Source organism: Lemur catta, chromosome 9, assembly GCF_020740605.2.
Source record: "Lemur catta isolate mLemCat1 chromosome 9, mLemCat1.pri, whole genome shotgun sequence".
NCBI lineage: Eukaryota > Metazoa > Chordata > Mammalia > Primates > Lemuridae > Lemur > Lemur catta.
Window position 1 is genome coordinate 3596228 of NC_059136.1, and position 27782 is coordinate 3624009.

Genomic DNA, 27782 nt, shown 5'->3' on the forward strand with positions numbered 1-27782 from the left:
CCTTCTAAATACAGCTCTCCATAAAGAAACTTCTCCCCACCCCCGGCCCCCAGGTCTTTGGTGTCAGGGGCGAGGAAAAGTTAGAGCTGGATCCAGAAAATCACCAATATAACGACACCAGTAAGTGGGCGGTTTGCTGTGATGCTTTCCACACGCTTCCGCTGGGAGGCAGTGTCACCATCGTTTTCGTCTTCCTGGCCCAGCCACCTCTGAGACCTGAGGCACTAGGTAGGTTTTAGGTGAGCGGTGGAGGGTTGGGAGCAGGAAGAGCACGGGGGGCGACACGGGGCCGCACGGGGGGCGACACGGGGCCGCACGGGGGCCGCGGCCAGCGCTCCAGCTGGCGTGAGTAACAGATCCCCGCGCTCCTCGGCGCTACCGAACCTCGTCACAGGCCGGCGGCCCCGCCCCGCCCCGGGGGTGATTTCCGCTTCCGGCTGGGGCGGGCCACACGCTGTCCCCAGAGATCTCTCCGGGCCGGTGGACGCGCAGCCGGGTTTAAACCGCTGCACCCGGTTTGCCCTCGTGCTGTCTCTCCTGGATTCTGTGGGTCAGAGGATTTCATGCTCTTGGTATAAAACAGACTGGACGGTCTTGTGCCTTCTGGGTCAGGAATACAACGGCCGCTGAGGATTTGAACGTACTCCCAGAAACTTTTGGAGGTAATTTTTTTTTTTCTATATGGTTCTTTGTTATTTTCAACAAACAAAAGTGAAGTAACTTTCATGCAAATAGAAATAAAATGAACACATGTTAAAGGTTTTTAACTCAATGAGGTAACTGCGATGTTACAATCAGTTCAAAGAAGCCAAAGGACAAATTTATCTGGAGTAAAGGAATGTCGAACTTACAAATGGACACAAAACTGGCTTCTCCCGCAGATAAGGAAAAGTCAGCCGAAACCTCTGTCCGTAACCGTTTTATTTGTGTTTCTCTAGGCTAGAATTTTTTGCATGCTCTCAGGTGACTACAACTTAGTGTTGTAAAATAGCTGGAAGGCGATGAAAGGTTCAGAGCTGCTATGGAATCCAAATCAGAACCCGGCTGATTCCGCTTAACAAATTACCCCATATCATAATTATTCCCTGTATTGCCAATGTCATCAAGATTTTCAATTTGATTAGTATGTGTGAACTAAAATAAAATTTTAAGGCTCAGCCCCCTCCCCTCCCCACCGGCTGACTGGGTGGACCCCCTCAGGGCCAAAGGAATATCCTAAAACTAAATTGCCTGCCAGGAGGAGGGAGGTCAGACATGCCTCATCATGCCCCCTCCCTTCTTGGGGACATCCTTTGTAACCCATTAACAGGCCTAAGGATATGCAAGACAAACCTGCAGGTCTTCAAGGTATACAACAAATCTATGTCCGGTGGCTAAACAGCTCCCTATGTTAAAACATTCCAAGCCTTTAGGCAAAGCTTCATGTCTTTAACCAATCACAAGCCAAAGAGTCTTAAAACCCACCTAACCTGTAAGCCACCCTCCACCTTTTCTGGCCAAACCAATGTATGATTCCCACGCATTGATTTATGACTTTCCCTGCAACCCCTGTCTCCCTGAAATGTATAAAACCAAACTGTAACCCAGCCACAGCCAGTCCAGTTGCTCAAGGCTTCTTGGGCGTGGCTCCGGGTCATGGTCCTCAAATTTGGCTCAGAGTAAAGTTTTTTAAAATTATTTTACAGACTTTGGCTTTTTTTCCGTTGACATACGTAATACTATTAGTTTTGTAGTTAGGAAAACTCCACATCTGGTTGTTATGTCTCATTTTTAATGTTTTCTTTTCTGAATTAAACTTGTCAGGTGTTTGACTGTTTTTTTGATAGTTTCAAAGAACCAGCACTTGGCATTCTCCCGTTTTCTTTCTGTCCCTCCATTCCTTCCCATCTCCCTTCCTCTCTGCTTGAGTTTGCTCCTTTTCTCGTGAGGACAGGCGAGGAATGTGAACGATGCTCACTTTGTCCTGGTCAGCTGCAGGCCCTTGCGCGTGAGCCATGAACTGAGAATGGCTTTTACATTTCTGAATGTTTAAAGAATGTGACCTGTGAAAATTACAGAAAATTCAAATTTCAGTGTCCATAAAATTGTATGAAACCCGGCAACGCTCATGTGCGTATATACTGTGTGTGGCTGTTTTATGCTGCGATGGCTGAATTAAGCCATGTGGCACTGTTTTGCGCCACAGATTGCAGTGACACAGTTAATAACTTGTGAACGCCATGCCTATGACCACATCGTGACTTTTTTAAAAGATGATTGACACATACCCACCATGTGAATAAAAGAAAAAACCTGGGCTTCGGATGTTGCGCTTGTGTGAGTGGCTCATTTGTTAGCCAGGCAGGAAAAGCCATTGACCAGTGCTGGGTTAGTTTCTCTGGAAGAAATACGTCAGAGAAATGAACTCCTTTTAAGACTGAGCCACTGGGGAACCGTCGAGAATGTGGGGGACAGTATCAGTAGCCAATGAGGAAATAAAGCAGGTGGTTGTGCCTGGTTTCTCTTGGCTCTTGATGAGTCAAGAGATGTCACCAACGCTGCTCAAGGGATCAGTGCCAAGTGTGAAGACACTGAGAATTGGCCACTGAATAATCCATGTGGAACAACTATGGGTGAGAATATTTTTGAAGAAGATTAAAAATCACTAACTCAATATAACCTGAAGTAGGAATCTGCTGAGCTGTGGTACAGGTGATGGTAGTAAGAATTGTGGATGGCCAGGTGCCGTGGCCTGTAATCCCAGCACTCTGGGAGGCTGCGGAGGGAGGATTGCATGAGGCCAGGTGTTCGAGATCAGCCTAAGCAAGAGTGAGACCCGCCCCGTCTCTATCAAAAATAGAAAAACTAGCCAGGCATGGTGGCACACACCTATGGTCCCAGCTACTTGGAATGCTGTGAGGCAGGAGGATCACTCAAACCCCGGAGTCTGAGGCTGCAGTGAGCTATGATGATGCCCCTGCACTCTGGCCTGGGCAACAGAGTGAGACCCTGTCTCCAAAAAAAAAGAAATACAACTGATTTATATCTTTTGTTCTTGTATCGTGCAACCTTGCTACATTTGTTTATTCATACTAATAGTTTGTGTGTGGGGGTTTGTGTGTGTATTTCTTAGGACTTTCAATATACAACATCATGTTATCTGCAAATGCAGATAGTTTTGTTTTTTAGAGACAAGGGTCTCACTACATTGCCCAGGCTGGAGTGTAGTGACTATTCACAGGTGCGATTGTGGTGCATTACAGCCTTGAACTCCCGGTTTAAGTGATCCTTTGCCTCCCAAGTATCTTGGACCACAGGCGTTTACCACTTTGCCTGGTTCAAATTCAGATAGTTTTAATTCTTCCTTTCCAATCTGATGCATTTTATTTCATTCTTTTGCCTAATTGCTTTGGTGAACACTTTCAGTACAATATTGAATAGAAACGATGAGCGTGGACATCCTCGTATTACTGATCTTGGGGGGAAAGTTTTCAGTCTTTCACCATTAAGTATGAAGTTAGCCGTGGGGTTCTTGTAGCTGCCCTTTATCAGATTAAGGAAGTTCCTTCTATTCTAGTCTATTGAGTATTTTTAGCATGAAAAAGTGAATTTTGTCAAATGCTTTTTCTGTGTTGAGATAACCATGTGGTTTTGTTCTGGATTCTGTCAGTATGGTGTATGACACTGATTTTTGTGTGTTGAACTGACCTTGCATTCCTAAGTCCTACTTGGCTGTGATGTACAGTCACGTTTATGTGTTGCTGCATTTGGTTTGCTAGTATATTATATGGGATTTTTAATGTTCACATTCATAAGAGATACTGGTCTGTAAGTTTTCTTGTGATACCACAGTCTAGTTTGGTATCAGGGTAATACTGGCCTTACAAAATGAGTTGGGAGGTGTTTCCTCTTTTATTTTTAGGAAGTTTTTGTTTTTGTTTTTTCTTTTTTTGAGACAGAGTCTCACTCTGTTGCCCTGGCTAGAGTGCTGTGGCATCATCATAGCTCACTGCAACCTTAGATGCCTGGGCTTGAGCGATCCTCCTGCCTCAGCCTCCCAAGTAGCTGGGACTACAGGTTTGCACCACCATGCCCGGCTAATTTTTCCATTTGTGGTAGAGATGGGGGTCTCACTCTTGCTTAGGCTGGTCTTGAGCTCCTGAGCTCAAACGATCCGCCTGCCTTGGCCTCCCAGAGTGCTAGGATTACAGGTGTGAGCCACCGTGCCCAGCTGATGTTAATTCTTTTTTAAACATTTGATAGAATTCAGTGGTGATGGCATCTGGTCCTGGGCTACTCTTCATGGGAATTTTTTTGATTATTAATTCTATCTTTACTTGTTATGGGCCTATTCAAGTTTTACATTTCTTATTGAGTCAGTTTCATTAATTTGTGTCTTTATAGGAATTTCTGTATTTTACCTGGGTTATCTAATATGTTGGCATGCAATTATTCATCGTATTCTCTTATCCTTTTTATTTCTGTAAAGTTGGTAGTGATGTCCTCTCTTTCATTCATGATTTTAGCAATGCGAGTCTTCTCTTTTTTTATTAACCAGTTTAGCTCAAGATTTTTAATTTATTCACATTTTCAAAGAACCAACTTTTGGTTTTATTTTTGTCTATGGTTTTTGTTTCTTTTATTTTGCATTTATTTCTGCTATAGTTTTTTATTTTCTTCCTTTTGCTTGCTCTGGGTTTAGTCTGCATTTCGTTGACTAATTTACTAAGGTAGGTAGAAGGTTATTTTGTTGATTTGAGATCATCTTCTTCCTTTTTAAGAGACGGGGTCTCATTCTGTCTCCCAGGCTAGAGTGCAGTGATGCCATTATAGCTCACTGTAACCTCCAACTTCTGGACTCGAGCAATCTTCCTGCCTCAGCCTCCTGAGTAGCTGGGACCACAGGTGTGTGTCACTGTGACTGGCTAATTTTTGTATTTTTTTTGTAGAGACAGGGTCTTGCTATGTTGCCCAGGCTGGTCTTGAACTCCTGGCCTCAAGTGATTTTCCCGCCTTGGCCTCCCAAAGTACTGCCATTACGGGTATGAGCTACCACACTTGGCCCTTTCTTCTTTTTTAGTTTTTTTGGGCAGTGGCACAATCATAGCCCACTGCAGCCTCAAACTCCTGGGCTCAAGCGATCCTCCCACCTTAGCCTCCTGAGTAGCTGGTACTACAGGGACGTGCCACCACACCTGGCTAATTTTTAAATTTTTTGCAGAGATGAGGTCTCGCTATGTTGCCCAGACTAGTCTTGAACTCCTGGGCTCAAAAGAGTCTCTGGTCTCAGCCTCCCAAAGTGTGGGATTATAGGTGTGAGCTACTGTGCTTGCTGTTTTTAAAATACATAATTTCCAGCTGTAAATTCTTCTCTAAGCAATGTTTTTGCTGCATTCCATAAATTTTAGTTTGTTGTGTTCTCACTTTCATTCATATGAAAGCATTTTCTAATTTCTCTTGTGACTTATTCTTTGATCTGTTGGTGATTTAGGATTGTATTGTTTAATTTCCACATATTTGTGAATTTCTAAATTTTGCCTTTGTTATTGATTTCTAATTTCATTCCGGTTTGGTCAGAGAACATACCTTGTATGAGTTCAATTCTATTAAACTTGTTGAGAATTGTAAAAGAGCTTATTATATGGCCTATTACAGAGAATGGTCCATGTGCACTAGAGAGGAAGGCGTATTTTTCTGTTGTTTGTCATGTCCTATAGGTGTCATTTAAGTGAAGTTGGCTTAGAGCGTTGTTCAAATCTATTTCCTTATTGATTCTTTTGTCTAGTTATTCTATCTGTAATTGATAGTGGAGTACTGAAGACTCCAAGTAATTACTGTTAAATTGTCTAATTCTCCCTTCCATTCTGTCAATTTTTGCCTCATATATTTTGGTGCTATATTGTTAAGTACCTCTGTGTTTATAATTGTTATGTCTTCTTGGTAAATTGGCCCTTTTATTATAAAATGTCCTTCTTTGTCCCTAGTAACAATTTCTATTTTAGTATATTAGTATAGCCACTTGGCTTTCTTTCAGTTACTGTCTATATGGTATATCTTTTTTGCATCCTTTTGGTTTGAACATTTTTGTGTCTAAATCTAAACTATGTCTCTTGTAGACAGCATATAGTTTGATTGTCTTTTTAAAATCCATTCTGACAATCTCCACCCTTAATTGGAGTGTTTAATTCATTTGTATTAATTTAGTTCCTGATAAGGTAGGATTTATGTCTCTTTACGTTTTGCTGTATGTCTTGTATCTTTTTGATTTCTCTATTTCTCCATTACTGCCTTCTTTTGTGTTAGGTATTTTCTAAAGTGTACCATTTAATTACCTTATCATTTCTTTTACTACATATCTTTAGAGTTATTTTCTTAGTGGTTGTCCTGGGTATTAAAATTAACATCTTAATTTGTAACAATTTAGTTCAGATTAATACCAGCTTTATCTCAATACTATACAAGACCTTGCTTCTATATAGTTCTATTTCCCCCTTCCTTGGTGTTGTTAATATTATATTATACACAATAAATCTTTATATATTGTGTGCTCATCTGCACAAATTTATAATTATTGCATTATGCAGTTACCCTTAAGACAGGGAAAGCTCCAAGTCCAGTCAAATAAAGACAGCCTTGCAAATGGAGTCTTCTAGGGATCTACCAGACAGGTTGAATAATGACAATTCTTTGGGAACGAAACTTTGAAGGAACTCCAACCATGATCTGCCCTTTCTTTTGTATGCCAGGCTATTTTTGCCAGTTTTCTTTTTCTTTCTTGATTTCTCCCTCTACCCCCACCCCCTTGCTCTGTTTCCCAGGCTAGAGTGTAGTGGCATCATCGCAGCTCACTGCAACCTCAAACTTCTGGGCTCAAGTGATCGTTCTGCCTCAGCCTCCTAAGTAGCTGGGACCACAGGTGCATGCCACCATGCCTGGCTAATTTTTTATTTTTATTTGTTTTTGTAAAAATAGGGTCTTGATATGTTGCTCAGGCTGGTCTTGAACTCCTGAGCTCTAGCAATCCTTCTACCTCAGCCTCCTAAAGTGCTAGGATTATAGGCGTGAGCCACTATGCCCAGCATTTTTGCCAGTTTTCTTACTGCTGTTATGGAGGAGAGAATTTTTGGAAGTGCTTACTTTACCATTTCACTGTTGTCACTCTCTGGCTAGTGTCTTTACTACAACCACATGAGAGACACTAAACTAGAACCATTCAGCTAAGCCACTCCCAAACTCCTGACCCACAGAAAGTGAAATGATAAATGTATGTTTTAAGTTGTTCAGTGTTTGAGTAATTTGATATACAAATATTTATTACTAATACCATAAGCAAAAAAGTACATATATTTCTCCCCCTTTTAATACATATCGAAGCACATTATACACAGTGTTCTGCACTTTTTCACTTAGTGTATTCTGGTTACTTTTCCATAATGGTACCAAGGAGCCTTTCCCATTTCATTCTCATGGCTCTTTAAGATTCCATCGTGCATGTATTTGACCAATAACTTATGATGGATATATTTACTAATCACTTAGTGATGGATATCAAGGTTGTATCCAGGCCGGGCGTGGTGGCTCATGCCTGTAATCCTAGCACTCTGGGAGGCCGAGGCGGGTGGATCGCTCAAGGTCAGGAGTTCGAGACCAGCCTGAGCAAGAGTGAGACCCCGTCTCTACTAAAAATAGAAATAAATTATCTGGACAGCTAAAAATATATATAGAAAAAATTAGCCGGGCATGGTGGCGCATGCCTGTAGTCCCAGCTACTCGGGAGGCTGAGGCAGTAGGATCGCTTGAGCCCAGGAGTTTGAGGTTGCTGTGAGCTAGGCTGATGCCACGGCACTCACTCTAGCCAGGGCAACAAAGCAACACTCTGTCTCAAAAAAAAAAAAAAAAAAAGGTTGTATCCAGTCTTCTGATCTTTTGAGTAATGCTGGGATGAATAGCTTTGTTTATGCAGTATTTCACTGTAACAAAAGTTCCCACTTATAATTTTGTATTTTTGCTCTCTAAATTGGGCTTTTACATTTTGTTTCTGTAGAAGTGGAACCCTGAAGGGACCCCATTGAAACCATAAAGACAGGTTATTATCTCATTAAACAGAACGTCTAGAGGTTGGAGGGTTCAAGGGCTGGCTGATCCAGCAGCTCAGTGACAACACTGAAAACCCAGGTTTCTTCTGTCCCTCAACACTGCCACTGTTGGAGGTGGCATTATCCTCAGGCTAGTGGCAACATGGCTGTCTCAGTTCTAGGTGTCACATCCAGACCCAATCAGCCAAGAGGGGAGGACAGATTGTCTTTAGCTCTCAGTGGGATTGAGAATGTAATTTGGAAGTGCCCCCAGTAGACGTCCCCTTGTGGCTTATTGGCAGAATACGGTCACATGTCCAGAACAGTCATTGGCGAGTGCAGTATCATCATTTGGGACAGCCACTACAGTGTCAGTGAAGCAGAGACAGTGGCCTTCCTGTGATCAATGAAGGTCAACATTACACCTGACCTTGGAGCTTTGTTCTAAGGGTTTTGATGTCACAGTACAAATACACAATTTAGTTAAAGGTCCCAGGGCTACTTTAAAGAGTATCCCATAGGAGAAATTTTCTCAAATCTCTACCACAAAAAGGACTCTGGAATGAACTGGCTTATTATATTGTCATTATCAGTTTTGAAGTGACATTTTGTTTTTACTTCGGCTGCTAGGAAATCCCAGCTCAATTTGCTGCTCTCTGGTAGAAATTGTGGGACATTGCAGCAAATTTTATGCTTGTAGGGGCTTGTTTTCTGTTCAGTTTTAATCTTGTGTGAAATTTTATAAACTACAAGTTTGTGGAATAGAGCCTGTTAAAAAATGGTTTTAATTTTCAGCTTTCCAAAGTTAATCTTCCCAAGGAAGAGTCATTTTGAAGGAAAATAGTACTTTTCTTCTGAAGTAGTTTTCCTGCTGGGCTTCTCCCGGTCTGTGGGCGGAGATCTCAGACCAGGCCCGAGGCCAGATCGCTCAACACTTTGGGGGTGATTTGAACTGAACGATGCAGTTGGAAACTGATGCCTCATTTGAGGCCAAACTTGCTGTCGTGAAGGAAGTTTATTCTTAATATCTACAGATCCTCAGACATATTGTTAAAGCATTACTCCTATTTTTAGAAAAACCAGAGAATATACTGTCCATTTCCGTAGCCATAACCACCAGGCTAACCGGCCTCGGCCGTCCCCGCCGCCTCAGGCATTGCTCTCGCCCGTGCTGCTTTTGGCCTCCAGGTCACGGCTGTTGCTTCCTGAAGGCTGCCTGTGCTTCCTCCCTTTCTAGATGCAGCAGGACCTCGTCCCTGGGCCGAGACCGGCCTCGCAGGCCTCGGTGAGTGGGAAGGCGGCGCCTGCCCGTGTGGCGGAGGAAGCGCGTGTCGCGCCCGCTACTCAGCCGCGCGTGCGCAGACGCAGCCCCGGCGCTTCCGGCCGCTTCCTGGAGGCGCAGCTGCGGGTCCGCAGAGCCGTTGGCGGGGCCCGCGCGCTCGCCTGGGGAGGCTCGGGCCTCTTGTGTGCCTCGAGATGCTCGAGTGCAGTGAAAGGGCTTCTTGAAGTTTCCTCTGTTTACAGCAGGACGAGACAAACTGTCCACAAGTTTATCCAGCTGCTTCCTGCGCTGGTTGTGGGCTGGCCGCTTTCATAACGCCTTTCCTCGCCGCTGCTGGCCCCGCTCCCGGGGAAACGGCTTCCTTGCGACTCAGAGGCCAGTTCCTCCACGTCGGTGTTGCTTTAAAGACCTGGGGGAGCAAAGCCGCTTCCTACTTTTCTCTGCCTTTTCCCTGAGGTTCAGCTCAAGTGAGGTGAGCACGTAAACCGTTGTCCTTTTCCAGGCTGGTGACTTCGTGCTATTTAAGGTTCCCTTGTTTCGCCTCAGTCCCTGAGGGACGCACTGGCGGAGCTCGCTCCCCGTCGGCCTTCTCGGTGCAAGACGCGAGGCCTCTGAGGGGGCTCTGCCCTGCCCCGCCCCGGGGCTGCGTGCGACCGCGGGAGCTCAGGACGCCGCGGCGCTGTGGCCCTCCCGTCCCCGCCCTCCCCACGCTCCGCTCGACTCTCCGGCTTCCCGGGCGCGCAGCCGAGCGCGGCACGGCCCCGGCGGCCCAGAGCGCTCTCCCAGCGGGCTTGCCTTCAACTCCCGGGCCCAGGGGATCGATCCTTCCACCTCAGCCTCCCGGAGCGCTGAGTGACAGGCATGAGCCACAATGCCTGGCCGTGTTCAGCTTTCTACTTGCTGTTAGAATGCAGTGGTGCCGTCCAAGTTCCTTACATGTGGAACTGGAAAACAACAGTCTCTCCTCATGCTTTTTTATAGCTTTATAGTATTCCTCTATATGGCCATAAATTATTTATATTTTTTGAGACAGAGTCGCGCTGTGTTGCCCGGGCTAGAGTGAGTGCCGTGGCGTCAGCCTAGCTCACAGCACCCTCAATCTCCCGGGCTTAAGCGATCCTCCTGCCTCCGCCTCCGGAGTCGCTGGGACTACAGGCATGCGCCACTGTGTCCAGCTAATTCTTCTATATTTTGTAGCGATGGGGTCTCGCTCTTGCCCAGGCTGATCTCAAACTCCTGGCCTAAAGAAATCCTCCCATCTCAGCCTCCCAGATTACGAGGATTACAGGAGTGAGCCACTGCACCTGGCCTCCTTTTATCTCTGTAAACACGTTAAGCATATTTTTCTTAAAGTCTCTTTCAGATTATTCGATTATTACTAGCTCTTGGTGGTGCAGATTCCACATGTATGTGCTGCTATCTCTACCTTGAGATGGTTGGATTCCTTGGGTGGTTCATTTCCTTTTCTTTCTTGGTACCTGGTGGAAAGGACAGCTTTCTTTCCAGCTCAGGACACAACTGTCATCTTACGTCAAATATCTTCACACAGGAAAAAGCAGCCTCTGTTTCCTTAGATAAAGATCCCCTGAAGGGCTTGCCCTGTGGCCTTCTAGAATGTCCTGACATCTCTGAATGGGTGTCAGAGACCGGGGACCCATCCTTGAGAGCCCCTCTGCCAGCTCCAGTGTGCCTGGTATCACTCAACACCCATTCAGAGGTACCAGGTGGTGGATTAAAGTTAGTTCAGGGGATTTTTCAACATACTCATCTGGCCCTGTGTGACCTTGGAAAAGTCATTTAACTATCAAGAGAAAAAGATTAAGATTAAACAGTAAGTGTTATAAAGCAAAACTCAAAAAAAGGCAACACGTGATGTCTTAAAAACAAATAGTTTAATTTCATTTTTATCTGGAAAGAAAATACAAGTTAAAAATGAAATGACAAACACTTTGAAATGTCATCAAGTGTCATTTTTTATGGTATTATGCTCATTTGAAATGTGAAGATATAGAACCTTTATAAATTTCTGGAATCAAAGATTCCCACTGCAGATGAAAAGAGGCTGGTTATAAAATGTCAATTCATTAAATATTCCATTTTTGTTCTTCATTTTTATAGAGACTATTTTATAGAAAGAGTATAAAATAAGGCAGACTTTTGGAAATTCAATTATAAAACTTTAAGAAAAAAGTATTAAGTTCCAATTTTTCTTTGCAAACCAAGAAGAGTGTAGTTTTACCTTGGGGAGTCACGGACGGCAAAGATCAGATGGCTAGAGCAGTTTCAGAGCCCTGGGTTCTACACAGGGAAGCAGCCTTCTACTTTAGCTCTGCAGAGTAAGACTCACCAACAGAACAGCTTCTTCCAGTCAGCCTCAATCAGGAGAGTTTAATGTATACAAATATTTCTGTAGTGCAGTAAAAAATGTCACTTTATATTTTGATTTGTATTATGAAAATAAGTCTGTATCCAAGTAACACATACTTAATGAATATGAATCGTGTAAATTTGGTCGTGGCATCTGAAGTTAGCTTTGGCTTTGACTTCAAAGTATTTTTAAATTCATAGAAAACATTGAACTTCTAATAAAATAAATAAAACATTTTAACAATTGATATTAATAATCAACTTCAAAGTTTCTTTTTATGTATCATTTGCTACTCAATTTTAAAAGAGAAGTCACTTTCAGTAGTGTTCCGAAGTGAGTGATTGCACCTTCTATGATGTGGAAAAGTTGCTAAAGATCCGATTGCCATCAGCTGTTCTTAAGTCTGAACATAATTGAGAGAAATTGTTTGTAAGAGGATACTCTCCGTTGCTGGCAGGAAATCCATCAATACCTTTTGCAGGGACTCTCCAGACCTCATGTTTTAGAGAAAGCTGATGAAAACAATGGGTCTCGTATGCCTTTCTGAAGAGCTCAGGCCCAAGCTACAGTGGCCAAGTCTCACTTTGTGGGAATGGCATTGGATGGTGGCTACAGAAGTTCACTGATGTCCTCCATGTGCTTTTCACAGGCTCTGCAGACTGGGAGACAGTGCTGCCTAATACTGAAAGGACCAAGGAACTCTGGCTGTCCTCTGGAATTCCAAATAACCAGAGGGACAAAGCGTCTGGGCCGTGGGCAGTGTCCCACACTATTCGGGAGGTGGTCGGAGGCTCCGAAACTTCCTTTCATCCAGTCCTTTCCAGTATTTGAAGTTGTTGTCAAGATGCTGCATTAGATCAGGCAGGTCTACGAAGGCTGAAGAAAAAGATGGGAATGCAACATCCTTTCACAGCCTCGGTTTATAGGGTTTCTAGTGAGAGCATTTTAAGGAAGAGGGACAGAAGAAGTATGCATTTGCATAATGCTAAAAAGACCTGGGCAAACACACCCAGAAACCTGAATGAACGGGGTTTACTGAAGTTAAATCCTGTACGCAGTGCCAGCACCTCCTCTGGGGCCGACCTGTCCAGCTGGTAACTTTGGTAAGTAAGACAGCAGGCAGCTACTCTGCGTAATTACCATTAACCAGCACCTCTGGGCTTAAGGTGTCAGGAAACATCTTACGGCAGTGCGGGGGCCAGACCCTGACTGCCTCTTCCGTGCTCCCCCACTTCCCGCTGCCACGCCTCACATACGCCATCTCCTTCCCCAGCTCTGCGGGGAGGAAATGGGGCCTGGAGAGGCCTGAGTCTTGTCTTAGTCAAGGACGCGGTTGCTACAGACCTTGCAGTTTGCCCCCAAAACCACAGCTGTTTCCTCTGCCTCAGTTCTCCCCAACCATACACCCCTGTTCTCACTCAGAGCACCCCTACGCCCCTGAGACGGGAGCTCATCTCCCCCTGACTGGATCTGACTTGGAGCCCCCGCAGCCCCTCCCCACAGATGCAGCCTTCAGGACACAAGATGCCCAGGTAACACTAGTGGGATCCTCTTCTCTGATCACCTTTTATTTGACAGGCTCCTTTGTCCCACCTGAAGGTGAGGGTAGAGTGACGTGCATCAGTGAGGGACACCAGCACCCTCTAGTCTGGTACAGAGTGAGGCCCGGGGGAAGCTGGGGACAGCAGATGGCAAAGGGCTTGTGTAGAAACACTGGGTTTTGGAGTCAGTGCTATTGGTTTTGAACCCTCGCCCCTCTGCTGCTAGCTATGGGATCCCAAGTTAAATCCCCTCATCGGTAAAACAGGTGTTAACGAGGAAATGCACAAAGAACACCTGGCTCTCAGGGGCCCTCATTTCTTCTCTCCCTCTTGAAAGTCTAAGCCCCAAATCATATTCTAGAGTCAGATGTGCTATCTGCTATTTAATATGCAGTTCCCCGTTATTTAAAAGAAAACACGCTGTAAGATTTCTTACCATCCCAAGCATCAAACATGTCTGTGATGAAGTAGTCAATGAAAGAGATCTGGGATTTGGGGATGCTGCAGGTATTTCTGTCAAAAACCGGCATCACCACAGGCAAGTCCTGCTGCTTCTCCTCATCAGTCTGCAAAGCAGAAAAGGGTACAGTCACAAGCCCTGGCACCCAGCTCTGCCCCACCTGGGGGAGCCTCTGACTGGGCTGGTGACGAGCTGATGGCAGCACTGGCCACGCAAACCAGATCTGCTACCAGAGACCAAGCTGTTCTCAGAGTGGGGACGACTCCATGTCATGCCGGGGGACCTGAGGACACCCCATCCAGACAATGTTTTCAACATCTGGAAGCTCCAAGCTCCTCGGGTAAGATCCCAAAGAGTATGTGTGGTTAGCCTCTGTTGCTGCTGTCGACCTAAAGAAAGAAACTGAGGCAAAATTAATATAGAAAGTTTATTTGTGCCAAGGTTAAGGACAACTTTCTGGGAAACCCTGGGAAATGTTCCAGAGAATAAAGAAGAGGTTGTCATTATAAAAGCTGTTCATCAGGAATTTTTATTGGTTTATAGAAATGACATTGATTAGTGATTGGGTTTATCTTATTGGATTATAAGGTATGAATTATGTATCTAGCATATGGCCGTGTTAGGCTAATTTATGGCTACTGGTGGCAACACAGTCTAGAGTTTGTATAGCTTACTTAGTTCAAGGGGGTGAGACGGCTGCTGTCACATTTAAATGCCTCTCTGGGCCTGATAATTAAAGGGTGCCGGAATTCCTCAGAGAAGAAGTTTCTTTTCTTTCTCATTCCCATCATGGTGTAGCCGTCCTCCCACGCAGGAAACGCCTGGAGTGCCCCATGCCAGGCCACAGCAGCAAGAAAGGAACGGCCCTTGCGTCACAGAGAAGAGCCTGATGGCCACTTCTTACCTATGGCTGGATTTATTTTATTTGAAAATGTTTTAAACACCCTTGAGATCCTGGAGGTTTTAAAAAAAAAAAAAGCTGAAAGTTGAAGAGTTTTTGTGTACTGTAGTCAAACTCTTCCAGAACATCTTCAGGATTCCAGAGAGATGTACAAAAACTGAAAACATAATTAAGACAATTAAGACCCTGGGGGAAAAGGCAAGTTTATCTTGAAAGATACCGGATGTTTAAGGTTTCACTTTTGCCTGAGGTCCTGGAGAAAAGGGTGAGGTGAGGCCCCCAGGGCAGCTGGGGACTGGAAGAATGTTACTCAAAGGGGTCTGAGGGTAGGCGACTGGAGTCCCTGTGAGACCCCCGTGGCAGCCAGCGCTGGAAGCCACGGTCAGACAGTGGGTCGAGACGACAGGGCGAGCACAAGGTCAAGTACCCTGGGAGGGAGCTGGGGGTGAGATCTGGGCCTTTTAGTTAGGACCCCAGCATGTGTGTGGGCCAGGTGAGATGGTGGCCGCCATGCTGCACGTTCTCCCCTGGGGCCAGGTGTGGTGAGGAAGATGAGGAAGAGTGGCTGTATACACAGAAGAACAACAACAGAGTGAATGTGAATGACTCAAGGGAGCCTAGCATGGGTGCAGGAGTTGGTTCTATGGGAGAAGCTGGGCAGAAGAACTTTCTGACATGATGCAGCATCTTCCAGAGGGTCTGGGCATGGGGGCATGTGAAAGCTCTTAGCAAGGAGCAGTGGCCATGTGGAGCAAGGCTAGGGAGAGCTCTGTTGGCTATTTGGGGGAGGTAGAAGTGCTATTCTGAGTGTAAAAGACATAACTTGTGAGTAGCCAACACCCAGACAAGAGTTTGGGTGTTTAGCAAGACCAAAAGAAAACCCTCTCTCAGGGGTACCTGGGTGCCTGCCCACCCCAATCCCAGGAAATGTTCATGAGGGCAAACCAGGGTCCCTCCTCTGTTTCACTCCTCCTCTATCCTGTCCTCAGCTGAGGCCTGGCAACTGCCCGAGGGGCTGTAGGGATTCAGCCTGCTCTGGTTGGAGCTGCTCCTGGGACCGGTTGGCAGTTGTGGCCACTCTGCCCTGTGCAGACGTGGACCTGAGGCCACATCACTAGAACAGAGGCCCCAGTTAAAGGCGGGGGACTATTCCTGGCAGTGAAGATGACTCTCTCCAGCTTTTCCCCGGGATCTCTCCACTTGAGGACAGCAGGTAAACCTCTGGAGGTTTTCCTGGGATGGGACTGTACCTTGCACACTGCTCAGAGGTGCACTTATGCTAGGTGAGTGTTGATGGTGCTGGGGACAGGTGCCAAGAAAGAGGCCTGTGCTGACCGTGGGGCTGGGCAAAGCCAGTAAGAGCCCTGTGCCTCCAGGCCAGGACTCCGGGACGCGTGGAAGCCAGGATTCACGTGCTCTGGTAAGAGGAGTGGGGAGCCCTGGCTTGGCCTGAGCCTCTGTCGGCTGGTGAAGCCCCTGCTGTTGGCCACAGGCTGGCATCCCTACCCTGCATGTGAGTCTGTGCCATGGTGTGCAGGGAGAGCTCCAGGGTGGGCACTCTCCTGGTCATGCTGGATGCTGAACCAGCTCTCTAGGCAGCCACAGTAGAGGCTCAGTCATTCCTGGATTGGAGGCTTTTCTGTGCATGCTGCTCTCAGGCCCTGCCCTCCCTAGCCACGGGGAAGCAGCTGGCTGGTTCAAGGTCAGTGAAAGCCGTTGTGCTCAGATTTCTCCTCTTTGGCCCAATGTGACAAGTACATGGAGCTTCTAGGTCTCCAGTTCTCTCCACTGAGGTCGGCTGTGGCCCATGCCTTCATATAGGTCACCATTCTAACAAGTCTGTGTGCTGCCTGAAGAACTGGTCTTTGTTTCACCTAACTCGGCTTCCCAGGTGGCAAAGCAATGACTATGACGTGAGAAAGCTGCATGGGGATGACTAACATGCAGACAGTCGGGGGAAAGATATGGGCAGAGACATATAATAGAGCATCCAAGACCCTGCATAGAATCTGGGACAGACTCTTTGGGAAACCAAGACATTAGAAAGCAGTGTGTACATAGGGGAATTAAGAAGGTCACGTGCAGGCCCAGGCAAGGCATGCTCAGAAAAGACCCAAGACGACATGCTTTCATGTTGGACTAACCCCAAAGTTCAGGGCTGGTCTGCAAAGACTGAGAAGGTAGCTGTTTTTTCAAATGCTCAATTTTCAACAAAAATTATAAAGCATACTGCAAAACATGGCCCGTTCAAAGGAAGAAAATACAATGACAGAAACTGTCCCTAAAGAAGTACAGACGTATGAAAATCAATGTAATATATCACATTAAGAGAATGAAGGAAAATACCACATGATCTAAGATGCTATATTTTATGTTAAGTTCTACCACAAAAAAAAGGGGGGGAAAGGAAACTGATAAATTGCTTCCCAGAGTGATTGTAGCATTTTTATACATCTATCACTGATAATATTAATTCTACTTGCTCTAAACCTTCACCAACACTTGGTGTTGTCAGTCTTTGCAATTTTTAGCCATTCTACTGGGTGTGTAGAGGGTATTTCATTTTGGTTTTAATTTGAATTTCCCAGATGACTAATGATGTTCAGCATTTTTTCATGTGCTTATTGGCTTTTCATGATAGCTTTTGTGAAGTATCTGTGAAAATATTTGACCATTTCTAAGTGGGTGATTTGTCTTTTTATAATTGAGATGTTCTTTATATACTCTGAAGGTACAGTCCTTTGTCAGATATGACTTATATACATATTTCTCCAGTATAGCTTGTTTACTCATTTTCCTAACTGTATTAGAATGAGTACTTTTTGAATTCTGAGGAAGTCTAATTTATCAAATTTTCTTTTTATGGTTGTTGCTTTCTGTATTTAAGAAATCTTTGTCTACTTCCTAACTGTGAAGATACTCTGCTATGTTTTTTCTCTAAACACTTGATAGTTTTAGCTGTTGTGTTTAGGTCTGTGATCCATCGTGAATTGATATTTCTCTATGGTATGAGATAGAAGGAGCTGAAGTTCATTGTTTTTTTTTTTTTCTCAGAGGGATATTCAATTGTCCAACATCACTTGCTGAAAAAATTTTATATTTCCCCAGTGACTGTAGATATGTGGTTTGTTTCTGGGATTTCTATTTTGTTCCATAGATGTATTTGTTGTCTTGATTATTGTAAGTTTTGAAGCCAAATAGGCTAAGTCTTCCAATTTTTTGTTTTCCAAGTTTGCTTTGCTTATTTAAGGTCCTTCACATTTTCCTATACAATTTAGAATCAGTTTGTCAATTTCTGCAAAAAAGAAAAAAGAAAAAAAAAAGCCTGCTGGGATTTTGATTAAGATTGCATTGAATTGATATATTAATCTGTGGAGAACTCAATGTTAACATTTGAGTTTTCCAATATGTGAACATGGTATGTCTCCCCATTTATTGGGGTGTTCTTTAATTTCTCAACAATGTTTTGTGGTTTTCATTGTTAAAGGTCTGGTCATCTTTTATTAAATTTACTCCTAAGTAATTTTTGTCTTTTATTACTATTATAAATAGGATTGTGTTTTTAGTTTCATTTTCTGATTGTTGTTGGTATATAAAATACAATTGACTTTTGTATATTGAGCTTGTGTCCTATGACTTTCCTAAATAAAATCCATTTATTAATGCTAGTAATTGTTTTGTACATTCCTTAGAATTTTCTGTATAAAATCATGTCATCTGCAAACAGAAATGCATGTCTTACTTTCTGTTCGTCATCGGTCTTCCTCTCCCTTGCCTGTTGCAGTGACGAGGACTGCTGGTGCAGTGTGGAACAGGAGTGGTAAGAATGGGCACCCTCATGATTCCAGTCTTATGGAGAATGTACTTAGTAGCTCACCATCAGACACACTGTTAGCTGTATGTTTTTGTAGATGCCCACCTTTCCCTTCTAGTCCTAATTTGCCAAGAGTTTGTTTTTTCTGAGACAGAGTCTCACTCTGTTGCCCGGGCTAAAGTGCTGTGGTGTCAGCCTACCTCACAGCAACCTCAAACTCCTGGGCTCAAGCGATCCTCCTGCCTCAGCCTCACAAGTAGCTGGGACTATAGGCATGCGTCACCATACCCAGCTAATTTTTTCTATATATATTTTTAGTTTTCCAGCTAATTTCTTTCTATTTTTAGTAGAGATGGGGTCTCGCTCTTGCTCAGGCTGGTCTTGAACTCCTGAGTTCAAACGATCCACCTGCCTCGGCCTCCCAGAGTGCTAGGATTACAGGTGTGAGCCACCACGCCTGGCCTTTGCCAAGAGTTTTTATGATGAATGGATGTTGAATTTTGTCAAATGCTTTTTTTGCACTTACAGAAATAATCTTAGGGTTTTTCTCTTTTATTCAATTAGCAAGTGGTAAATTATAATTGATTTTTTTTCAATTATTAAACTCAACTCTACGTTCTTGGGAAAAACACTACTTGGTGATGATGTATTATCTTTTTTGTATATTGTTTAATTAATTATCTCTGCATCTGTGTTTATGAGGATAATGGATTCTATTGTCTTTTTCAGGTTTAAGTAACAGGATAATAAAGTCCTCATCAAATGAGTTGGGAAGTGTTCCTTTCTTCTGTATTTTCTGATAAAATTTGTAACACTGACATTATTTCTTCCTTTGATAGAATTCCTCAGTTTTCTTTGTGGGAAAGTTTTTGATGAAGAATTTCTTTAACATAAGTTTAGTCAGGGTTATTGTTTCATCTTGTCAGTTTTAGTAGTTTTAAGAAATTTGTTTACTTGTCAAGTTTGTTGCTGTAATGTTCATAATTTTATTATCCTTTTAATGTAAGATTTGTGATAATCCCTCTTTTCATTCCTAATATTGGTCATTTGTGTTATCTATCTCTTAGTCTCTTGATTAGTCTAGTTATATTTACCAATTTTGTTAATCTTGTTAAAGAATTAACTTTTGGCTTTGTTAATTTTTTTTACAGGTAGTGTTCTATTTCATTTTTTGCTTTTATATTATTTCTTCCACTTACTTTGGGTTTACTTTGTCTTTTTCTAGTTTCTTAAGGTAAAATCTACATTATTAATTTTAGGCTTTCTTTTTTCCTAATAATAAACTAAAATTATAAATCTCCCTCTAGGTACTGTTTTAGGTTTGACCCATGATTTTGATATATTTTCATTATCATTTAATTATAATACCCCTTGTTATTTGACCCTTGGGTTATTTAGAAGTTGTTGTTCAATTTCCAAATATTTGGTGTTTTCCTAGATACCTGATTGTTGTTGATTTCTGATTTAATTGCATTATGGTCAGAGAACATTCTGTTTAATTTCAATCCTTCTAAACTTATTGAAACTTTTTAGTAGCCTAGTATGTGATCTATCTTTGTGAAGGTATCATGTATATTTAAAGATTGTATATTCTGTAGACACAGAGTTTAGTATTCCATAAATATTAGCTAATGTAAGGTGGTGGTTGGTGTCGTGGGCATTATCTTTGTCTTCACTGATACGGTTTGTACATTCCGTAGAATTTTCTGTATAAAATCACGTCAATCTGTGTTTTCAGAATGTGGTTTGTTCTAACTATGTCTGTCTATCCCTGATTCTATCAGCTTTGTTTCATTTATTTTGAACCTCTGTTATTAGTGCACATACATTTATGATTATTATGTCTCTATACAGAACTATTTTACCATTATGAAGTATCCCGCTTTATCTCAGATAATAAATTAACATGGCCATTCCACTCTTTTTGTGCTTACAGTATGCATGGTATCTTTTCCTGTCCATTGACTTTGAAAGATGTATCAAAGTAAGTATCTATTCTTTATATTTTAAATGTCTTTTGTAGACTGCATGTATTTGGGTATCTTTTTTTAAAATAATCTATCCTGAGGAACTTTTTTAATTAGAGTGTTTAGCTCACTACCATTTAATGGAAGTATTGATATGATTAGTTAGACCTACAATTTTACTATTTATTTGTCCCCTTGGTTTTTGGTTCCTCTGTTTCTACTTTCCTGCCTTCTTTGTATTAATGTATTTTGTAATTCCATTATAATAATTCTATTAGCTTTAAGTTGCAATGACTGCTCTAGGGAATACAATATATATCATTCACTTTAGAGTCTACTGAACTAACATTGTATTACTTTGTGTGAAATGTAGAAAACTTGGACCCCATTTTCTTTCCCTTATCCTTACTGTTATGGCTGTCATATATCTTACTGTTCCATATGTTATACATCCTACATTGCAACATGATAACTTTTGCTTATAGACGTTCTATGTGTTTCAGAGAACAAAAAGGTCTTTGTAGTTACCCAGGTGTTTACCATTTTTGGTGCTCTTCATTCCCTCTTGAATATCCAGGTTTGCATCTTGATACATTTTCTTTCAGCCTTAATTACTTCCTTTAGCATTTCTTGTATTGTAGGTTTCCTGGTGATGAATTCTACTAGTTTTTCCTTATCTGAGAATGTGTTTTATTTTGTCTTAATTTTTAAAGGATATTTTCACTGGATACAGAATTCTGGGTTTAAAGTTTTCTCCTAACAGCACTTTAAAGATGTTGTTCTAGTGTGTTCGAGCCTTCATTGTTTCTGACAGGAAGTCAGAAGACATGAGAATCATTGTTTTAAGTGTCATTTTTCTCCAGTTGATTTTAAGATTTTTCTTCTTTCTCTTTGGCTTGCTAGCTGCTTGACTATGACATGCCGACATGAGTTACGGTTCACTGGGCTTCTTGATTCTGTATGTGTCTGTCTTCCACCAAAACCTCAGCCAAGATATTTTCTACAGTTTTTTCTGCCCTAGGATGATTTTTTTTCCTACTCAGAACACAAAGGCAGATGACTCCTTTAAAGTGCTTTTAGGAGAAAGTTGTCACCCCAGGATTCTATAGCCTGCAAAAATGAAGGCAAAATAAACATTCTCAGATACGGAAAAAAATTCATTACTAGCAAACATGCAATACAAAAAATGTTCAAGGACAGAACTTCACCTAGAACCCAATTTCCTAGTTTTAAGTGCATTAGTTTTTTTTTTTTTCCCTTTTGAGACAGGGTCTCACTCTGTCACCCAGGGTGGAGTGCAGTGGGACGATCACAGCTCACTGTAACCTTGACCTCTTTTACTCAACTGATCCTCCCACCTCAGCCTCCCAAAGTCCTTGGATTACAGGTGTGAACTGTCACACCTGGGTCCGTTACCTCTTATGGTTTCTCTTTCTCTCCCTCTTGAAACTTAAGAGGCAGCATCTTACCTACCTGAGAAAAATACTCTTCTGAAATGCGTGCAGCCCACTCGATGCAGGACTCTAGGGGTCGGCAGGGATTGGACACATCAGCACACTTAATCAGCATTCGTTTGATTAGAGTCCGATTCTCTGGAGTCCTGAGCATAGAGTTTATGGCTTCCTGATTTTTTTCAGTCTCCTACAACATAAGTAGAATTCAAAGGAATCAAAATGGATCCCCTGGTGCCAACCCTGTCCTACTGGTGTGGCCCCATTGTAAACACAAAAATTGCACTGGCTGGGGTCTGTAAGTTAAGGGTCCCACAAGACAGTGCTGAGGACACTTTAAGCATTGTGCTTGGCCTCTCACTGTACACAGGAGAAACCAAGCCCCAGTGAGATTCCAGCAGGACCCAGGAGGGGAGGGTAGCCCTGGGAGTTGGCGTGTCTGCCCCACCCCTTTCCTTGCCTCTTTCTCCTCTCCTCCTTTTATGTGTATATAAAATATATCTTTATATTTTATATACACATAAAAATATATTATGGAAATCTCATCTATATAATAATTTACTGAAAAAGAATATGAACTGAAAAATAAAAAATTTCTCTGCCCTCACAACAAACAGGCTCTTGTGGTCCACCAGGGTCCCTGCTGCTCAGAAGCCAATCCTCACCCAGCCCTGTGATGGTGTGATCTTGAGAATTAGCCTTCAGGGTACCAAATCATGTCAAGTATGAGCATGTCTGATATTCCCTTACATTGCCCTGCTTGTTTGTTATTTTAGAGACACTGTCTTACTCTTTTGCCCATGTTGGAGTATTGTGGGATCAACATAGCTCACTACAGCCTCCAACTCCTGGGCTCAACTGATCCACGTAGCTGGGACTACAGATGCATGCCACCATGCCTGGCTAATTTTTCTATTTTTTGTTTGTTTTGTAGAGATAGGGTCTCACTATGTTGCTCAGGCTGATCTGGAACTCCTGGCCTCAAGCCATCTTCCTTTCTTAGCCTCCCAATAGTTTTGATGTATAAAGGACTTAATTTTGATCTGTATTCGTAAGATCTTACGATGAGCATGAAAAGTATTATTTGTTATAACATTTTATAAATGAGGACATTTTATAAATGATTTATCCAAAGCTACGCAGCTGAGTCAGGATAAGAACTTAAGCTCCTCTACCTTTAATCCCGGCTCCCTTCCATTCACAGTGCCACGTGTCTGCTTCAGAAGGAGCCCCACTGGATATGGATTCTCAATCCACAATGTCACTGACCCTCCAGTTGTAGGCCCTCTGAAGGGAATTCAGGTTAAGGGAGAGAATACGGGGGCAGAGTAATGACAAAGCAAGTCTCTCCAATCTGATTCATGCCCATGGACCAACCTTCCACAGGAGTTAGTCATGTGATTTCAATGTGCAGTAGCAGTCATGTAAGGCCTGATGGTCCCATCTCAATGGAAACAGATCTGCCATCTGGATGGGCAGGCAGTGCCCTGAGAATGGGCCCCACAAAGTACCAGAATGACTACTCCTGGCTCCAGTTTCCACTGCTGACCCTTCTTTCTTCAGATCTGTTGGTACTGCTGGGTGGACTGCAGAGTGGTGCTGCCAGCCTGGAAGCTACTCTTTCATGTTCTTCTGCCCTGACCCCCTGGACATGGCTTTCAGTCTCTCAGAAAGAGCCCCATGCGCTGACAACAGACATGAGGAACGTGGCTGTTAAGCGGAACAGAGGATTCAGCCCAGACTGACAGGTATGTGGTTTCCTGCTGTGGCACGGGGTCAACCAGGAGCGGTGGCCAGGTAACAATCAGCCCTATCCAAAATGGCAGGGCAGGAGCCAATGACAGGGGCTGGTGTGGGCACTTCTGCACCGAAAGTCCTTGGAAAGGGAGCAAGGCCGAGGGTAGGCCGACAAACTGGGAGAACAGGGAAAGGAAGGATTAGAGTTCTCAAGAGGTTTCAACATCAGGTTAAACCAGAGATAAGTGTCAGGGGTAACATGCTATTACAGAAGACAAAGGCCATGGCCAAAGAAATGAGTTGCATAAGTAAAATGCAGTTAGAAGTCAAGGAATTGGGATCCTAGCCTGAGAGGGTAAGTCATCCCTGTGTGTGGCAAATACCTCGGGGGTGGTGACAGGAGCTGGTGGAGGGAAGGTGGTGGAGAAGACAGGGCCACTGCCAGGATGTCCAGTGGCTGTGTGGTAGGGCAGCTGTGTGGGCCTTAGAGGAAGGCAGTTCATGAAAATATGGATTCTCCAGGCTACTGACCTCACAATAAATCCAGCATAACAGGTACTAGTTATCAAGTGCCAGGCCCGTCGGTCCTGCGTATTGAGATATCTATGACATGGAAACGGTGGAGTAGAGCTGGGACGGGGGTTCGGGTCTGTCTGCTTCCTCAACTGGGGCCAGGCCAGAGGTTTAATGCTTTTCTTGCCAGGTGCCTGTCGTGGACTCCATTCCTCAAATGCAGACATAAGGGGCAAAAACAATGTCATAAGGTCTTTCCCAACCCCCACTTTCCTGTGACATGTGGACCAACAGGGGTCAGCTGCTGCTGCTGCCATGAAACGTACCCAGTGGAGTGGCTGCTGAGAGACCTCAAGGGCTCCGACTAGTCCCATGATGTCCAAGAAAGGCGGAGGGCACCGGGGTGAAAAGCGCAGGAACGGTCTACCTGTCCCAAGTTAGTTTACCCAAAATTTGACTTTCCCTTCAAGTTTTTGCATCTATTTAGATGTCTTATTTTTTTTCTGCCAAGTTTTTTACACTTTAATTTTTTAACCAATAAAAACTTAAATTCAGTGAGCCCACTGAGGGAACCCTTCTGTGGCTCGTATCCTAGCCCGTGTGTTTCCACAACTCAGAGGCACAGGGACCCCAAACACAGGTTCTCGCTGCAGTAAGTATCCCTTACCTCACTTTCTTCTAGTGCTGCCAAGGGTTTGTTGATGCTGTTGACGAATTTGTTAACATGTTCGAAGTGCTTTGTCATTTCTGTGGCTAGGACCATGTCAATAATCCCCTGGCGCAGTGTCCGATAGTCATTCCTGTTTCAGACAAATCAGAGGCTGCTGTAGATGACTTATCCAGACAGGTACTCCTGAAAACAATCTGTCACCTGGGTTAGGTGTCTGGTGCAGTTGCAAGGCCCACTTTGAAAGAACGTGGAATCACAGGTGAGTGTCTTGTTCAGGTTCTCCTTGCTCATGAACCAAAGTTAACATCAAAGGCTATGGGCAAGACTTTATTCTAAGACCTATATGTATCATACTATAGAATGACAACAAGATAAGCATTACAGCTATAAAGTAAGATAGAATGTAGTAGGGGTGAACAAAGCCAGTTCTCTTAATGAAGATGGAGCTCTGGGTTATAAGGACTGCACCCCACACGAAGGTACCTTAAGACCCAACAATTTTAGTGCCCAGAGAACTTTGAGAGCAGACCTTCCAATAACTGCAAAAATCACAGGGAGCACTTGACACCTTTTCTTCTACCCCTTGGTTTTGTTTTAGTATCTTTAAAAATTCATATTTTTGAAGAGGCAATTCAAAATTTGAAAGGTATAAAAGACTATGAAAAAAAACTCTATTCAACTCCTTTTCTGCTGTCATCCAATTCGTTTCCCTGGAAAGTTAGCAGGGTCCTGTGTAGGTTTCCATTGATAACTGATGTATCTATAAGCAAATATGAATAAAAATGACTTTTAACTATACCTCTGAAATCCTAGAACATGGCAGAAGGGAGTTTTGTAAAATTGGGAATCCCCTTTTAAAAAACTTCCTTTATAAAATCCAAATGAATCAGTATTTTCTTCAACTGCTATTCACTAAGTTCCTACCATGTACTAGGCACTGTGTTAGACGCCGAGAGTACAGTGATAAACAAGACATGACACCTGTGACCTTGAAGAGCTTAAGAATCTAATCAGACATTAAACAAATTATTATTTTATAAAAACTGTGATATGTGCTATGAAGGAACCTGGAACTGAATAATTAGAGGGTTTAACTGAGTGTGAGAGATCAAGGATGGCTTCCCCAAGGAAGTGACATGTAAACAGAGACAATGACAAGGAAAGGTTTGCTGGGCAAGGAGGGCGGAGTATTCCAGGCAGAGCTGTAAGATGTCTACATCTTCTGGGACTGAACCTTGAAAACAGGTAAACTGGTAAATCTATAAAAGTGGATCAGCGGTTGCCTAGGGCTAGGGCAGCTGAGGGGGAATGGAAAGGGACTGCTTATGAATTTGAGGTTTTCTTGAGAGGGTAATAAACATGTTCTAAAGCTGACTGTGAATATACTGAAAACCACTGTATGCTTTAAATGGGTGAACTGTATAACATGTGAATTCTCTCCATAAAGTTGTTAAAAAAAAGAGACCAACCTGCTTCCCAATTGTTGTTCTTACCTCTCCATGTTTTTAAAGATATTGCATTTATCATCTCCAGTGGTCAGCTGGAAGGCCAAGGCCGCGTGGTGGCTCTCCAGCACAGCAATGTCATTGTACAGAATGGCGAGCTCACTGCCAGCATTGCACAGGAAGGAGCTGGTTCTCCCAGGGTGATCGACATCATGAATGGTGGCTGCAATGAGCGCAGCAACCTTGTCCACTGGATCTAAAGTTTCCTGAAAACAAGAGAGCTTTTAAAAACTAGCGTATGACATGAAGGAAAAGAAGCCTTCTGTATAGTTTTCTTTCTCACCTATTACGTTACACTAAGCATACTTCAGATTTCTAAGAAAAGCATATTGTGTGAGCAAAGCCAGTTTTCCTCTCTCCACTCTGAAACAGTTACATCTTTGCATGGGTTTATTAGGAAACATCTGATTCTCAGAGTCTCATACAAGTTAAGGACTTACCAGAGTGCAGTGTGTCCTCAACAGATAGGAGTCACCTCCTCAGCCAGCCACTTCCTCTAAACCCATCACATAAAAAAGTCCTTATCCTGAGATACTTAGACCAACATAAACTAATATTACTAAATAAGAAAAGAGTAATTTTTAAAAATATATATCATATTAATTGGGGACTGGTCTTATTTGATCTAAATTAAAATTCAATTTTAACTTTAATTGGGTGAATGGTATGTAGGTTACGTTTCAATAAATACTTTTAAAAATTGTAGCTCTATGAATATGTATTTGTTATCTATTGAGTAGTTCAAAAGCAATAAATTACAGCAAAAGTTGGGTTCTTCACATGCGGAGCCACACTGACGTGCCTTGCCACTTATTTTCATAACTTACAAAGCAGTCCCCCTCTGGACGCTGACTCTACCTCCAGTCTTGGTCCTGGTCTTTCTCTGAGAAAGTCTGCCGTTTCGGGTGAGGAATGAACATGTATTCAATCCCTCCATGTGCCAGATGTCATCTTTGCTCTCCCCACACACCAGTGCGCTGTCCAGAGGAGGCAGTGTGGCTGGGAAGCACTTGCCCTGGCCCTGCCTGGTCCCAGCCAAGGGAGCAGTGCGTCAATGGCAGAAGCTTCAGAAACTAAAGTGGTTTGGTGTGGTCCAAATGTGGCCTGTGTGTCTGGGGTACAAGGGAGGAAATGATGAGAGAGGAGCTGATCATTGAGATGAGTGTGGAGAGCTGTGGAGTTTTAAAGTTTAAATCCTGCAGGAGGTGGGAAGCTGTTGCTGGGAATGACGTGGTCAGATGTGCTATTTCAGAAAGATTATGTTGGCAGCAATGTGAGGAGGGCAGACAGGAGTCTAGTGTGGAACTGTCTAGATGAGAAAGGATGGGGGCCCTCACTGGGATAGCAGCAGAGACACTATGAAGAGATGAATCTGAGAACATTTAGAGGCGACAGTAGGCAGGTCAGATGATCAACCAGACGTTGGGGGTTAAGGATGAGTCCTGGTTTCTGACTTGAGTATCTGCTTGGGTGTTGGAACCCTGGACTAGGTAGGCAACCCTGGGAGGGAGCAGTGATA

General features: G+C 43.4%; 1 protein-coding gene and 1 long non-coding RNA gene across 16 annotated transcripts in view; one reads left to right on the forward strand and one right to left on the reverse strand.

Moving 5' to 3' along the window:
* Positions 1-443: 443 nt before the first annotated feature.
* Positions 444-26968, forward strand: LOC123645088. Its single transcript, XR_006737402.1, has 5 exons — positions 444-662; positions 12354-12807; positions 13127-13236; positions 20357-20404; positions 23402-26968. It is a non-coding gene; the product is annotated as an uncharacterized LOC123645088 (long non-coding RNA).
* PDE8A (phosphodiesterase 8A) overlaps positions 1654-27782 on the reverse strand; it is a 134581-nt gene continuing 108452 nt past the window's right edge. For 9 of the 15 annotated variants that reach the window (XM_045561613.1, XM_045561607.1, XM_045561608.1 and 6 more), the window contains 5 exons: positions 26252-26469; positions 24756-24888; positions 21861-22028; positions 13682-13811; positions 11209-12580 (listed from right to left, as the gene is read on the reverse strand). In XM_045561613.1, coding sequence (XP_045417569.1) covers positions 12474-12580; positions 13682-13811; positions 21861-22028; positions 24756-24888; positions 26252-26469 — 756 coding nt within the window. In that variant the 3' untranslated portion in view covers positions 11209-12473. Of the gene's footprint in view, positions 2043-11208; positions 12636-13681; positions 13812-14213; positions 14764-20927; positions 21498-21860; positions 22029-24106; positions 24516-24755; positions 24889-26251; positions 26470-27782 lie in introns of those variants that run through there. The other 6 variants (XM_045561609.1, XM_045561610.1, XR_006737401.1 and 3 more) reach the window with 6 other exon arrangements.